Raw genomic sequence first — 12006 nt, forward strand, 5'->3', positions numbered from 1 at the left:
CCTGGGAGGGTGTCTAGGTGGGCACGGAACCCAGGGCCGTGTGTGGGCCATCACTCATTGGTTCTCTGTTTTGGGGGAAAGCTGATCCCACTGGACGGTGACTGTAATGAGAGTCTCCAGATCAGGTGCCCACCTCGGAGAGATGCAGGTGCAACTGTCCAAACAAATCAAGTCCCCCCTACTGGACAGGGCTGGCGGCTCAGCTGGGGCCAGAGAGAAAAGTCACAAGCAAGAAAGTTCTTACCTAAGGTCCTGGACAGGCAGATACATAACTTCTGCCTTTGGCAACGTTAGATGTCATCGTTCCAGAGTGAAATATCTATAAAAACCTGCCAACGCGCAGGGAGCCTGGCCGTGGTCTGGGTGTGGAGGGCTAGGGGCTGGCCGGTCGGTAGGTCCTGGTGCAGGCGGGCCCCGTGCTTCATGGAGGTTGGCACCGCTTGGTGGCCTGCTCGCTTATTCTTAGGCCTGATTCACAGAGGCTGGGGCCGCTCGCTCAGTGATCTGTTCGCTCGTTCTCAGGCATGAACCTTCAGGGCTGGACTCCTGTTCTCTTGCGCAGTTTCCACAGGGGACCCTCTTGCTCCAGGGTCATCTTTCTCACTTTGGAGCCCGTTCAGAGGGGCTCCTGCACAGGCTCCTGTTGGCCCCGTGAGGGTCCTGACTGGGGCTCCTCTTTTGGAGCAGCTGCCACATGTGGACCGGCACGGGCATGGTCGTGGTCTGCCCAGCTGGGTGTGGGGTTGAGCCCATCATGCTGTGGGGGTCCCCCTGGGGGTTGTGTGGGGGGTCCCATGGTGGGAGGTGGGGTCGGGGTGAGTGTGACTTCTGTCTGGGGCATGTTGGGCGGGCGTGCAAGGGGGCCCTGGGACTCCTGAGTTTCTCGGTTAGGCCTGAAGGACTGTAGGATGCACTGTGGGCTGCAGGCTTGAAGAAGGATGTGAGTTTCTGAAGTAGCCTGGACTACACAGCCAGGGCCTCTCCCGGCATGTGGTGGGGCCAGCGTTGGCCTGGGTCCCACCTGGCTTTGATCTCGTGGGGCTTTGGTTTTTGGACGTCCTGGGTGCGTCTCCACCATGGCTGCCGGGTTCCCTTGAGCGTACTGCGCACACCGAACCAGCAGCTGCTGGGGCCTCAGGGCTCACAGCTCACAGGCTTCTGACGCCTCAGCCTGGAGCTGGCATTGTGCCCCTCGCCCCTTTACCTGTGCCATCCCGGCCGCAGACCTAAGGGTGCCCTTGGAGCCGTGCCCGCCGGCCTGGGTGTCAGGCTTGTCCAACGGGTTCTTAGAGAACCTGGGCCCCATCCCTCCTTGGCCCATGCAGACTCCAGGCATCCGGCCGGGCGGGCTGTGAGTCAGGCTGCGCCAGGTGAGCGTGTGGGATGCTGCTGGTGCGAGCCTCCCTGCCCAGGAGCCCTGCGCACCCGGGTATCGGTTGGGGTGTGCCCTTCCAGATCTGCCTCCCTTGGTTTGTCATAGGTGACCACATTTTAATTACCAGCTTTTATGCCCGTCAATTTGGGAACGTGATACAATCTTGATTTCTCTAACTTTCACAAGCTCTTCGGTGGGTCCTGTAACAGTGGGTGCTTGGGATCAGAGCATCAGAGTGGAATTTTCGCAGGGAAATGGAAATGCCTGATCGAGCTGGGTGGTGGCAGCAGCTGCTCCTCACTCTTCAGGTGCCTGGCTCTTCTGGGAGTCAATTCGGGCGTTTAGTGGCTCACTTTTTCTAATTGTTTCCTAGCTTTTTGCTAAAGAAACTTGGATTAACTGTTCTTTTGCCTCACGGTGTGAATTTATACTGTCCCTGTTTTATAAATACCAAAAGGATCTTCGTAGGTGTGTTGAAGGTGGCATGTGTTGAAGGTGGCATTGGTTTTGAAAACCCGACTTCCTCAGTGTTGCACACAGGTAGCTTAAGAGGTGGGATAATTGTTGGAGTAGCGAATGGATTTCCCTGAGAAGCCGAGTGCGACTTAGGGGCAGTGACAGTGCGAAGTTAAAGTGGGACAGAGTGGCTGTGTGTTATCTACAAAATCCCTCCTAACCAGTAATCACAATCTAATTTGCAAGAAGGAAGAGAAAGCCGAGCCCTACGCTGCTGCCATTGTGCGTCCAGTGATTTCCTCACCTGAAACTCTTTTGTAAGCAGCTCGTGTTGACATCAGCTCTGCCCAGGCAGCCACGGGGCCCTCCCCTGCCGGGGGGCAGCCTCTGACTCTCGGCCTCCACCTGGAGCAAACCTGCTGAGCGGCGCGGTCCAGGGAGGATCCGCCGAGGCCTGCAGATCCAAGATCTCTTCCTCCGGGGCAGGATTGTCCTGGAAAATCAGGAAATGGCAGGCATTGCTCAGAGCTACGTCTTGTTCTCTCTCACTGGTGTTTCTCAGTGGCACAGCTTCCAGGGGAAGACGATTCGTGTTTTTCAAGAAAAGTTAAGTGGCCATTACCGAGCAGAGTCCTGACCCCGCAAAACCCGGCAAATCCTGCCTCCACGTCAGCTCAGATGTGACTCGAAAGCACTTAAAAAATTCTCGTGTTTTACCACTGTGTTGATTAGTGTGAGCTTTGGTTCTTGGGGGTTAGGAAAATTCAGCCATAGACAGGTCCGCTATGATTTGCAACTTTCAAAAAACAGGATGGCTAAATAACAAGTTACCAGTCTGATATTTTTTAAATGTTTGACTTTCAAATGACACAGAATTATTGTTTCTTAAGGTAAAAACAGTGTATTTGGCTTTTTATTGCTATAAAATATTATATAAATAAGAAAACTTGAGCTGGGGTGAGGTCTGCACTTTGCTGTACCTGCCGAAAATGAGGTGCCTGGAGCTTGGGGCAAGTCGCGGCGTGCACTTCCCCTCGACTGGGACAGGAAAGAGAGTCCCTTTCTGTTTGACACAGACCATTTCTCTGTGTTGGGAAATCCTGGTGAAGTATCACATGAACTCCAGCGCAAGCAAACGGGCGAGGACACCTAGGGCACGTTTCAGCGCAGACAGGCCGGCCCTTCTCGCGGTCTTACAGTGTCTCTCTCCAGGTTCCCGGGGACGGTAGATGAACGTGGTGACTCACTCACGGTGTTTCTGTGAAGGGAAACTGAGAGGCCACGTGGGACGTTGGGTGGTGTTCCTGTGAAGGGAAACTGAGAGGCCACGTGGGATGTTGGGTGCCCTGTTGGAGCAGTCCTTAGGAAGGAGCTTTTATATTTATATTTAACCAGCATCATTAAACCTGTTTGTATTTATTTCTCGATGAGCCAGTTTTGTTCTGAGAATGAGAAAATAGAGCCGTTTTAATAAATGTCCAAATCAGGACAGTGTTAAATTTGTTGTAGGTCCATATAGAGTTGATTGGTTGAATTCGCTTGGGAGTCTGTATTTAGTTAAAAGCAGTGTTTTTCAGGCGTTGCTGTATTTTCTGTGAGGTTCAGTAAAATATACACACAGCAGCAACTATTTTGACTTCTCATGGCAGGAGCCAGCTCAGCTGAAGTGGGCCAGGCTGTGGTCATTCCTCCCAAGGCCAGCTTTGCCTGCTGCAGCCCACATGACTCCCCAGAAGCTGGCCTCTGCACCGCTCTTGCTTCAGATGAGCTGCCCAGCGGTGTGGCTGTGGCTTTGCGCAGCCGTGTGGTCTGTGTCCAAATTGCTGAGTACTGCCGGGAGAGGGAGCCGGGAGCTCCTGTGTCTCCTGCTGTCAGCTGGTCTGGCTGCCTGAGCGGAGCTGTTGAAGTGGACTGAACAACAGTAACCTTAGAGGGTTAGACCTGGTTAGGGTGGTAGATGATTTTAAGTTTCTTCTCTTTTTTCCATTCTTTCTTCATTAATCAATGTTCCATACTTTAAATATAGTAATTTAAACAAATAACACATTTCAAGAATTCAGTGTAAAATGTGACCTTTCAGTATTATTGGCTGGAGCCAGAGTCAATAAAGATATAAGCCTATGTTCCTCTAGTGGCAAATGTTAAAGGAAACCAGAAATTCTTGATTAATATTTTTCCCTAGAACACGTGACTTTACGGGTTTTAAAAAATGAAGCTCTTGTTCATATGTTAAATATGACACAAATTTCTATGCATTCTGAAAAGATTTAGAATAAACTGCCATTTGTTGTTAAAAATAGCAGTTATATAACTTTTTTTTTTTTTTTTCCTTGAGACAGAGTCTTCCTCTGTCGCTCAGGCTGGAGTGCAGTGGTGTGATCTCGGCTCACTGCAATCTCTGCCTCCCGGGTTCAAGCAATTCTTCTGCCTGCCTAGTAGCTGGGATTACAGGCGCGCGTCACCACACCCAACTAATTTTTTTTGTATTTTTAGTAGAGACGGGGTTTCACTGTGTTGACCGGGCTGTTCTCGAACTCATGATCTCTTGATCCACCCACCTTGGCCTCCCAAAGGATTACAGGCATGAGCCACCGCGCCCGGCTGTAGTTCTATAACTTTTAGTTATTAAAAGATCACATTCATATGTCTTGATCAGTTTAATGATTTCTGAGCTATCATTAACAAAAGCCATTATGATGTATTGAAACAGGATTGATCTTAAAACGTTCGTGCTAACGTAACATGAGTTCCCTTTAATTTTAAACCAGTATTTTTCTCTTTTTATTTAGGCTATAGTTTGTTATAAAGAGTTTAGAGAGGAAAAGGGAGTGCTTTTCTGTTCATAGAGTTTTTCTGAAATTAAAATTTTCAGTTTCAAGTAGTGAAAGCAGTGTTAACAGAAAGTTTCCCAGATACTAATCCTGGGTCTTTTAAGATCTTTAGATAATTAGTTGCTTTCCAAAATAACTTTTAATTCTGAACTCATTTTAGACTTAAAGAAGAATTCCAAAACCAGTAGAGTTCTTCTAGACCCTCCACAGCGTTCTCCAATGTGAACATCTCACATTTGGAAGCCAGGAGGTGCAGTGTGGGATAAAGGCCACTAACAGGCTGGTCTGCCCGGGACCCCGCGTGGCATCTGGTGGTCCTGTGCCCTAGCCTCCTCTGCTCTGTGAGCTCCTCAGTCTTTATCTTTCTTGATCTTGGGGCACTTAAAAAAATAGGTTTTATTGAGATGAATTCACTTGCCATGAAATTCACCCCTTTAGGGTCCACAGTTCAGTGGTTTTTAGTGTATTCTCAGACTTGAGGAGACCTCATCCCAGACAGAAGCCATGTGCACCAGGTCCCGTCATGCGCTCCAAGCCCGGCACTGCCAGCTTGCTTTCCGCCCCTGTGGATTTGACCCTGAGACCTCCAGAGAGGACTGGCCAGGTGTTCTGTAGGACGCCCCTCTCTCTGATGTTTTCTCGTGTGTTACTGGAAAGAGTGATGTGAGGTGACCTGCCCTCCTCCGTGTGCTGTTGGGCCCATAGCGCCCCACGACGGGTCCTGCGTGGTCTGAACCTTGATCCCTGGTCAAGATGGGGCCTGCCAGTTACCTCCACTTGAGGGGACTGTGTTTTCCTCTGGAACTAGCAATGTTCTTGTGGGGGTACTCAAAGGTTATGCAACATCCTGCTGTTTCTCCTTTGGTTTTCACCCCATCCGAGCTCTGTCCAAAGACCTTGTTGTGTGGTCTGGTGGTGGTTCCTGTGTCCCCACCCCGACGTTCAGTGATTGCAGCTTGTTCTTAAGGAAGGCTCGTTCCTCTCCCCGCTTTATTTCATCATTCGCTGCTGCCAGTGTGGACTCATGGGTGCTCATCCTGTTTTGGGGGTTATCATCTAACACTATTGTTATTAATTTTGTTTGAGTTATAATCTAACACTAACTATTGTTATTAATGTTGCTGAAATTGCTCCAGCTTTGGCCACTTCAGGTTGGCTTCTGTGTCCTTTCAGCAAGATCCTGTTCTTTTTTTTTTTTTCTTTTTTTCCTGAGCGTTTTTTCTTTCCTTCTGGCACCACAAGATGCACCTGGCTTATCTTTTTGCCCCTGCCCCAGCCCTGGCATCCACCACTTCTCAGGAGTCTCACATCCTCTTGGTGGAGAACAGTATTTGGAATCCAGGACGCCGGGCTTGGCTTCAGCTGCCTCTAGGTCCTCTCCCTCTGTAGCCGAGTGTGTGCCCCTCTTCACAGTCCGTGTTTGCACAGACACCGCCTGTAGCCCAGCTTCCTCCTGGCCTCCCTTCGTGTGCCGCTTCTGGGCCTACTGTGCGGCATGCTCTGCTGTCATGCATCTGCCGTCATGCATCTGATGTGATTTTGGAGCTGCCAGCCCACACCTGTGTGAGCAACAGACTCACCACTCAGGGTGGGACGCTCTGTGCATCCTCCTCACCCTGGGCCTAGCGTTGCCAGGGCCATCGCTCGGGTGAGCCCTTCTGGTGCTGCTGGTCTGGGATGCAGACATGTCTGCCGGTTCCCTCTGTGCTGGTCTGGGATGCAAACACGTCTGCCGGTTTCCTCTGTGCTGGGCTCCCCAGGTCTGTGATTGTTGCTTCTTCGATCTGCATGTGGTTGTGTTCTACAACTCAAGCACCAAACAGGACAGTCCATCTCCCCCCAAAACTCCCCAGTCTGCTCCCCAACCCTGGGCCACCATTGGTCTGATTTTGGTCCTGATAGTTTACCATTTCTGGAGTATCTTATAAACGGAAATAATCAATAGGCTTTTGATTCTAGCTTCTTTGACTTGGCACAGTGCCCTTAAGACTCATCCCAGTGATCTTTCGTTTTTTTTTGGAGTGGTGTATTGTTGGACGGACCTGGCAGTCACAGGCCTACCCGTCTCCTTTGGTGTCTCCAGTCCTTTCTGGAGGCTCAGGGGGGCTCAAGGGAAGACTCTGCTTCCCTGCCTGAGTTGCCCACATTCCTTTGCTCATGGGCCCTTCATCCACCTTCACAGCCAGCCACGTCCACGTCTCGCTTCATCCTTTGCATACCCTATGCCTGTGGCCCTTTCTTCTGCCTCCTGTGTCCATCCTTCCTTCCTCCTTCCTGTATGTATTTATCTCCTTACCTGTCTACTTATCAGTCTGTCTAGATGGGGTCTCGCTGTGTTGCCCAGACTGGACTCAAATTCCTGGGCTCAAGGGATCCTTCTGCCTCTGCCTCCCACAGGCAGATGGAGCACAGGTGTAGCCAGGGTCACTGGTGTGTACCACTGTGTTCGGCACCTGCTGGGCTGCAGGAATAATCCAGGGCTCTCTCCCCATCTTAGGGTCAACTGATTGCCAACCTTAATTCCCCTTTGTCATGTAAAGGAACATATTTGAAGTGGGACACTCCTATCTTTGGGAGTGGGTATTATTCTGCTGAAGACAAGGGTGTGGACAGATGTGCTGTGACCAGGGTAGTTGGGCTTATGACTTTGTTGTTGTTTATGTGGAGGAACTGAAAGACCTGGGTGTGCTGCTGGATGCCCCAAAGATCTGGCAGGAGGAGGCATCCAGGCCCTCAGGGCAGGTAGCGGGTGGGCCTCCGTGGTGTTGGGAGGTGCTGGGCCCGGAGGTATCAGCAGGAACTGCAGGGCCCCTACCGCAGGCTCCCCACACAGTGACGCCCATCCATCCTCAGCAGGTACTGCAGGGCCCCTACCGCAGGCTCCCCACACAGTGACGCCCATCCATCCTCAGCAGGAACTGCAGGGTCCCTACCGCAGGCTCCCCACACAGTGACGCCCGTCCATCCTCAGCAGGAACTGCAGGGTCCCTACCGCAGGCTCCCCACACAGTGACGCCCATCCATCCTCAGCAGGAACTGCAGGGTCCCTACCGCAGGCTCCCCACACAGTGACGCCCGTCCATCCTCAGCAGGAACTGCAGGGTCCCTACCGCAGGCTCCCCACACAGTGACGCCCGTCCATCCTCAGCAGGAACTGCAGGGTCCCTACCGCAGGCTCCCCACACAGTGACGCCCGTCCATCCTCAGCAGGAACTGCAGGGTCCGTACCGCAGGCTCCCCACACAGTGACGCCCGTCCATCCTCAGCAGGAACTGCAGGGTCCCTACCGCAGGCTCCCCACACAGTGACGCCCGTCCATCCTCAGCAGGAACTGCAGGGCCCCTACCCCAGGCTCCCCACACAGTGACGCCTGTCTGTCCGTCCGTTTGTCCGCAGGAGCAGGAGGGGCTGGGCAGGGAAGACACAGGGTCTGTCTGAGCATAGCAGTGACCCATACGTGAGGGACTTTGTTGTTGCCGTCTCCCCAGGGTGCAGAGGGTGGTGGTTTGTGGCCATCCTTGCAGTCTGAGTGAGCAAGTGGCCGAGGGGTAGACTTTGGATGGCTCCAGGCGGAACTCAGGGAAGGAAGCCGTGTACTCCCATAGCTCTGGGCTCTGTTTGTGGCTGTGGCCACACAGGGCAGGGCCTTGGGGCAGGGAGGTCAATGCTTTTGGGAAGGGCCTCCCCCATCCCTCAGAAGCCTCCCACCCTATTCCCCTTGGGCTCCATCCTTCTGTTTTTTTTCTGGCTCTGGTTCCTGGTGTCTGTTTGCAAGGCTGGCTGGACACTGCAACCACCTGGGCTTGCTGCTGTGGCCTGGACGCTGGGGTCTCTCTTGGCCCGGTGGTGGTCTGTATACCAGAGCTGAGAAGCGGCCCTGTGGTAGAAGGGGGCCTTTCTATGCTGAGACCACAGATTGTCCCTGCAATAAGCAAACATTTCTCTGAAATGTGAGATAAACGCTTTATCCACTGGTGATCCGTGGTTGTTAGTAATTAAACCAAGTAAATGGTAGCTCATTTGGTCAGGCCGCTTGCCGTTGATGAGGGGTGTGGAGCTTCTGCAGCATCCTGGGGAGGTCCCGGAATGTGGGTGTGGGCTGTGCTGATGCTGGAGCAGCCAGCGGGGAGAGCTGCCAGGCCACTCCTGACAGCCCCGCACCCACTCTGGATGGAAGCTTCTCGCTCCCAGCCGATACGGGCCTGCTGCCTGGTGCGGGGGCTGGAGGGGCCCCTCTGCTTGAGCCTCGGGGTACCCCGTGCCTGTGTGCCCTCCTGGCTTTGCCCGTGGTTGGTGGCCGTGTTTTGGGCTGCGTTGATGTCATTGTGGAGCCCACTCTGGGCCTCGGCACGTCTGAGCTTGATTGGGGTGGAAAATGCACCTGGTGGTTTGTATTATGTTATTTCTGTTTTATTTAATTTCATTTGCCATTCTTATTTCAAAAGATGCTTCCTATGTTTGTGCTATATTGTTAGTTTAACTTCCTACCCTTTCCATCTACAAATTTCTGTTTTTATTGTGGTTCTCAGTGACCACACTCTAGGGGTTCTCTCCGTCTCCCCTCTCCCCTCTCCCCTCCCCCATCCCTCCTCCCTCCTAGGCAGAGCCTGTGAGACTTGCAGGCATTTCCCCAGAACCCAGGCCCTCTTGGCCATCCGGCTGCTGCCCCACCCAACCTTTGGCCTCTCCTGGGGCTCCTGGATGGTTGGGCGTCCGGAATCCCCAGCAGCAGAGCGCTTGGTCACAAGGCCCGAGTCACATGCCCCAGCTTCTCCAAGGAAGTGCAGAGTCCAGCCGCAGGGAGGACTTTCTCAACCGGCCCTGGGGCCAGCTGTCCTGCTGCTCCTTGTTTGCTGTGGGCTCACCTCTGTGGGCTTCTCACTCAGACCCACTTGCACCCATGGGACCTTCCCACCCATTTCTCCTGCCTCTTTCAGTCTGTGCCCAGCACCCCGCTGTCAAGCCCCTTCCCCCCCAGCCCCTGACGCTGGACACGCTGGAGGAGACTGTGGCCCTGTGGCATGTTCTGGGCCATCTCCAGGGCCTGGAGTGGGCACCTGTGCCCAGTGCTGGAGGCTGGGGGACAAGTGCTCTCTCTGATAAATGCCTCCGAGTTTCAGTTCTGTGGCTGTAGTTTGTAAGTCTCCTAGCTCAGCATCCCCGAGCCCACGCCCTGGGGACTCATGGGGCCGAGGAGAGAGGAGCGCAGAGAACATGAGGATACGTGAGCCCCTTGCCTGAGAGGTGTGCTGTGAACCTGGAGAGCAAGGCCAGTGGGTCTGGGGTGACAGACAGTGCGAGACACAGGAGAACAGGCTCGGGATGCTGTGAATCCGGAGAGCAAGTGGGCCTGGGTCTGGGGCGACAGACAGCGCGAGACGCAGGAGAACAGGCGGGATGCTGTGAACCCGGAGAGCAAGGCCAGTGGGTCTGGGTCTGGGGCGAAAGACAGTGCGAGACACAGGAGAACAGACGGGATGTCATGTGCATTGTGGCCGGTGGGGCTGGCGCCTCACACACACGCCCCGGAAGTCAGGGTGTGGTGCTGACGGTGTCCGCGCTGCCAGGCTGGAGCTGGTGACGATGTCTGCACTGCTGGGCTGGAGCGGAGCTTGCTCTCTCTGCAGTGGGACCCGCTCACTTTTCCTTAGCTGGATGTATCTTTCACATTTACCTTGTTTAACAGTAGAGCTGGTGAGAGGACGCACACCTGGCGTCACCATTGTCCCCCGTGCATGTCCCCAGCGTCCTTCATGTTGACGCGGGCCCCGCCCCACGGCTCAGGTCTGTCAACTTCCCAGGAACAAGGCAGAGCACTTGGCCCCTGGAAGACCTGGAAACCAGGAACGTCGGAGGCGCTGGCGGCCTTGGAGGCCGCTTATCTCCGCGTGTCTGAAATTCTGTTTTCCACCTTTTTCCTTCAGGCTGGTAGGAGGCACAATCTCTCAAGCCTTCCTTAGAAAGGATGATTGTCCTCCACCCTGCCCCAAACCCCCTGTGTTCTTTGCAACGTCTGATGAGAGCATTCTGGGTTATTCACAGTAACTAAGCTGGGTGATCTCACGAGAGGACGTAATGAAGCCCAAGGAGCCTGGCGGGGGCCAGGAGAGGCCTTGCTCTGAGTGTGGCTCGCATGGGGGCAGCGCCTTGGCGTCTGTGTGTGGTGTGGTGGTTTTCCTGCCGATCTCTGGAAGGGGCCTCTGCAAGACGCCTTGCCTTCAGGGCCTCAGGCCCCTCTGGGCACGGTGGGTGTTCATGTGTTTCTACAGGGTTAGGCTCTGTGCACGGCGTGGTCTGCAGGACCTGGACAGCCCCTGCCCTGGGGCATTTGTGTCGGCCACGTTGGTTTGCCCTCCTGTCCAAACGCTGCCAGTTCTTGTCCTCCAGGGCATCCCGTTTCTGTCTTTTCATTCACTGGACCTCCCCACCTCCTGCGCCGCACCACCACAGCCGGCCAGGTGCGTTCTGCCCCCAGGCCCTGTCCTCGCGGCTCTTTGATCCTGTGCCCTCAGTGTGCGCTGTCTCGTGGCTCTCGTTAGAACCAGGGTCAGCCACCCCCAGCTCCCACATGGCGTCCGGTGTCTTGGGGGTCACATGTGTCTGTCTGCAGTCCCTAGGTGCCTCAAGCTGCGTGTTGCCTGTGGGGCATGTCTGAACCTCAAGTGGTCCTGAGTTGTGAGAGAAAGGCTTTCTCATCGATACTGTGTGGTCTGTACTGTTTTGCAGAATCTTTTTAATTAATCCTTTCTCTTTTTCACAGTGCACTGGTGATCGCTGCGGTGTTTGATCGAGACATAAACTGCAGAAGAGCAGCCTCTGTAAGTTTTCTCATTTTGATATTTCCTTTCCTGAAGGTGGGGGGAAGGCCTGGTCTCCCCGATGCTCCTCTGTGCACTGCCGCCTGGCCAGCTCACCCGTCCACAACAGGAGCCACGAAGGAGCTGCTGAGAGTGCCAGCTGCGGGCAGGCCCCTGGTTCTTCCAGTCTCTGGGTGTCGGGAGAGCCGTGGTCTTCAGCGTTTGGAGGGCAGTCAGTGTTAAGCCTCCCGAGAGCTGCAGCCGTCACTGCTGGGGGTTGATGGGTGATGCAGGCGAGTGGGAGGTGCCTGATGACAGGTCTCGGTGCAGGCAGCTGTGTGCAGAAGACACAGAAGAGAGTGGGTTCTGCGAGGGTGGCCAGCATGTGGTGGCGGGACGGGTCACTCACCGGGTGGCTTTGAGCCTCGGGAGGGGCTGTTGCGAGCAGTGGTCAGCTCTGCTTCACCTGGCCACCCTCGCCTGGGCCTTGCTGGATGTGGGAGCTGCCTGCAGGACTGGGTGCGTCTTGAACACAGATGGCTGGTTT

The 12006-nt window shown here is 54.2% G+C and overlaps 1 protein-coding gene across 11 annotated transcripts in view; it reads left to right on the top strand.

Moving 5' to 3' along the window:
• TBCD (tubulin folding cofactor D) overlaps window positions 1–12006 on the top strand; it is a 202595-nt gene that overhangs the window by 121281 nt on the left and 69308 nt on the right. For all 11 annotated transcript variants that reach the window (XM_054535917.2, XM_054535919.2, XM_054535913.2 and 8 more), the window contains one exon: window positions 11423–11480. In XM_054535917.2, coding sequence (XP_054391892.1) covers window positions 11423–11480 — 58 coding nt within the window. The remainder of the gene's footprint in view (window positions 1–11422; window positions 11481–12006) is intronic.

The sequence above is a fragment of the Pongo abelii genome, chromosome 19, assembly GCF_028885655.2.
Source record: "Pongo abelii isolate AG06213 chromosome 19, NHGRI_mPonAbe1-v2.0_pri, whole genome shotgun sequence".
Classification (NCBI taxonomy): Eukaryota; Metazoa; Chordata; class Mammalia; order Primates; family Hominidae; genus Pongo; species Pongo abelii.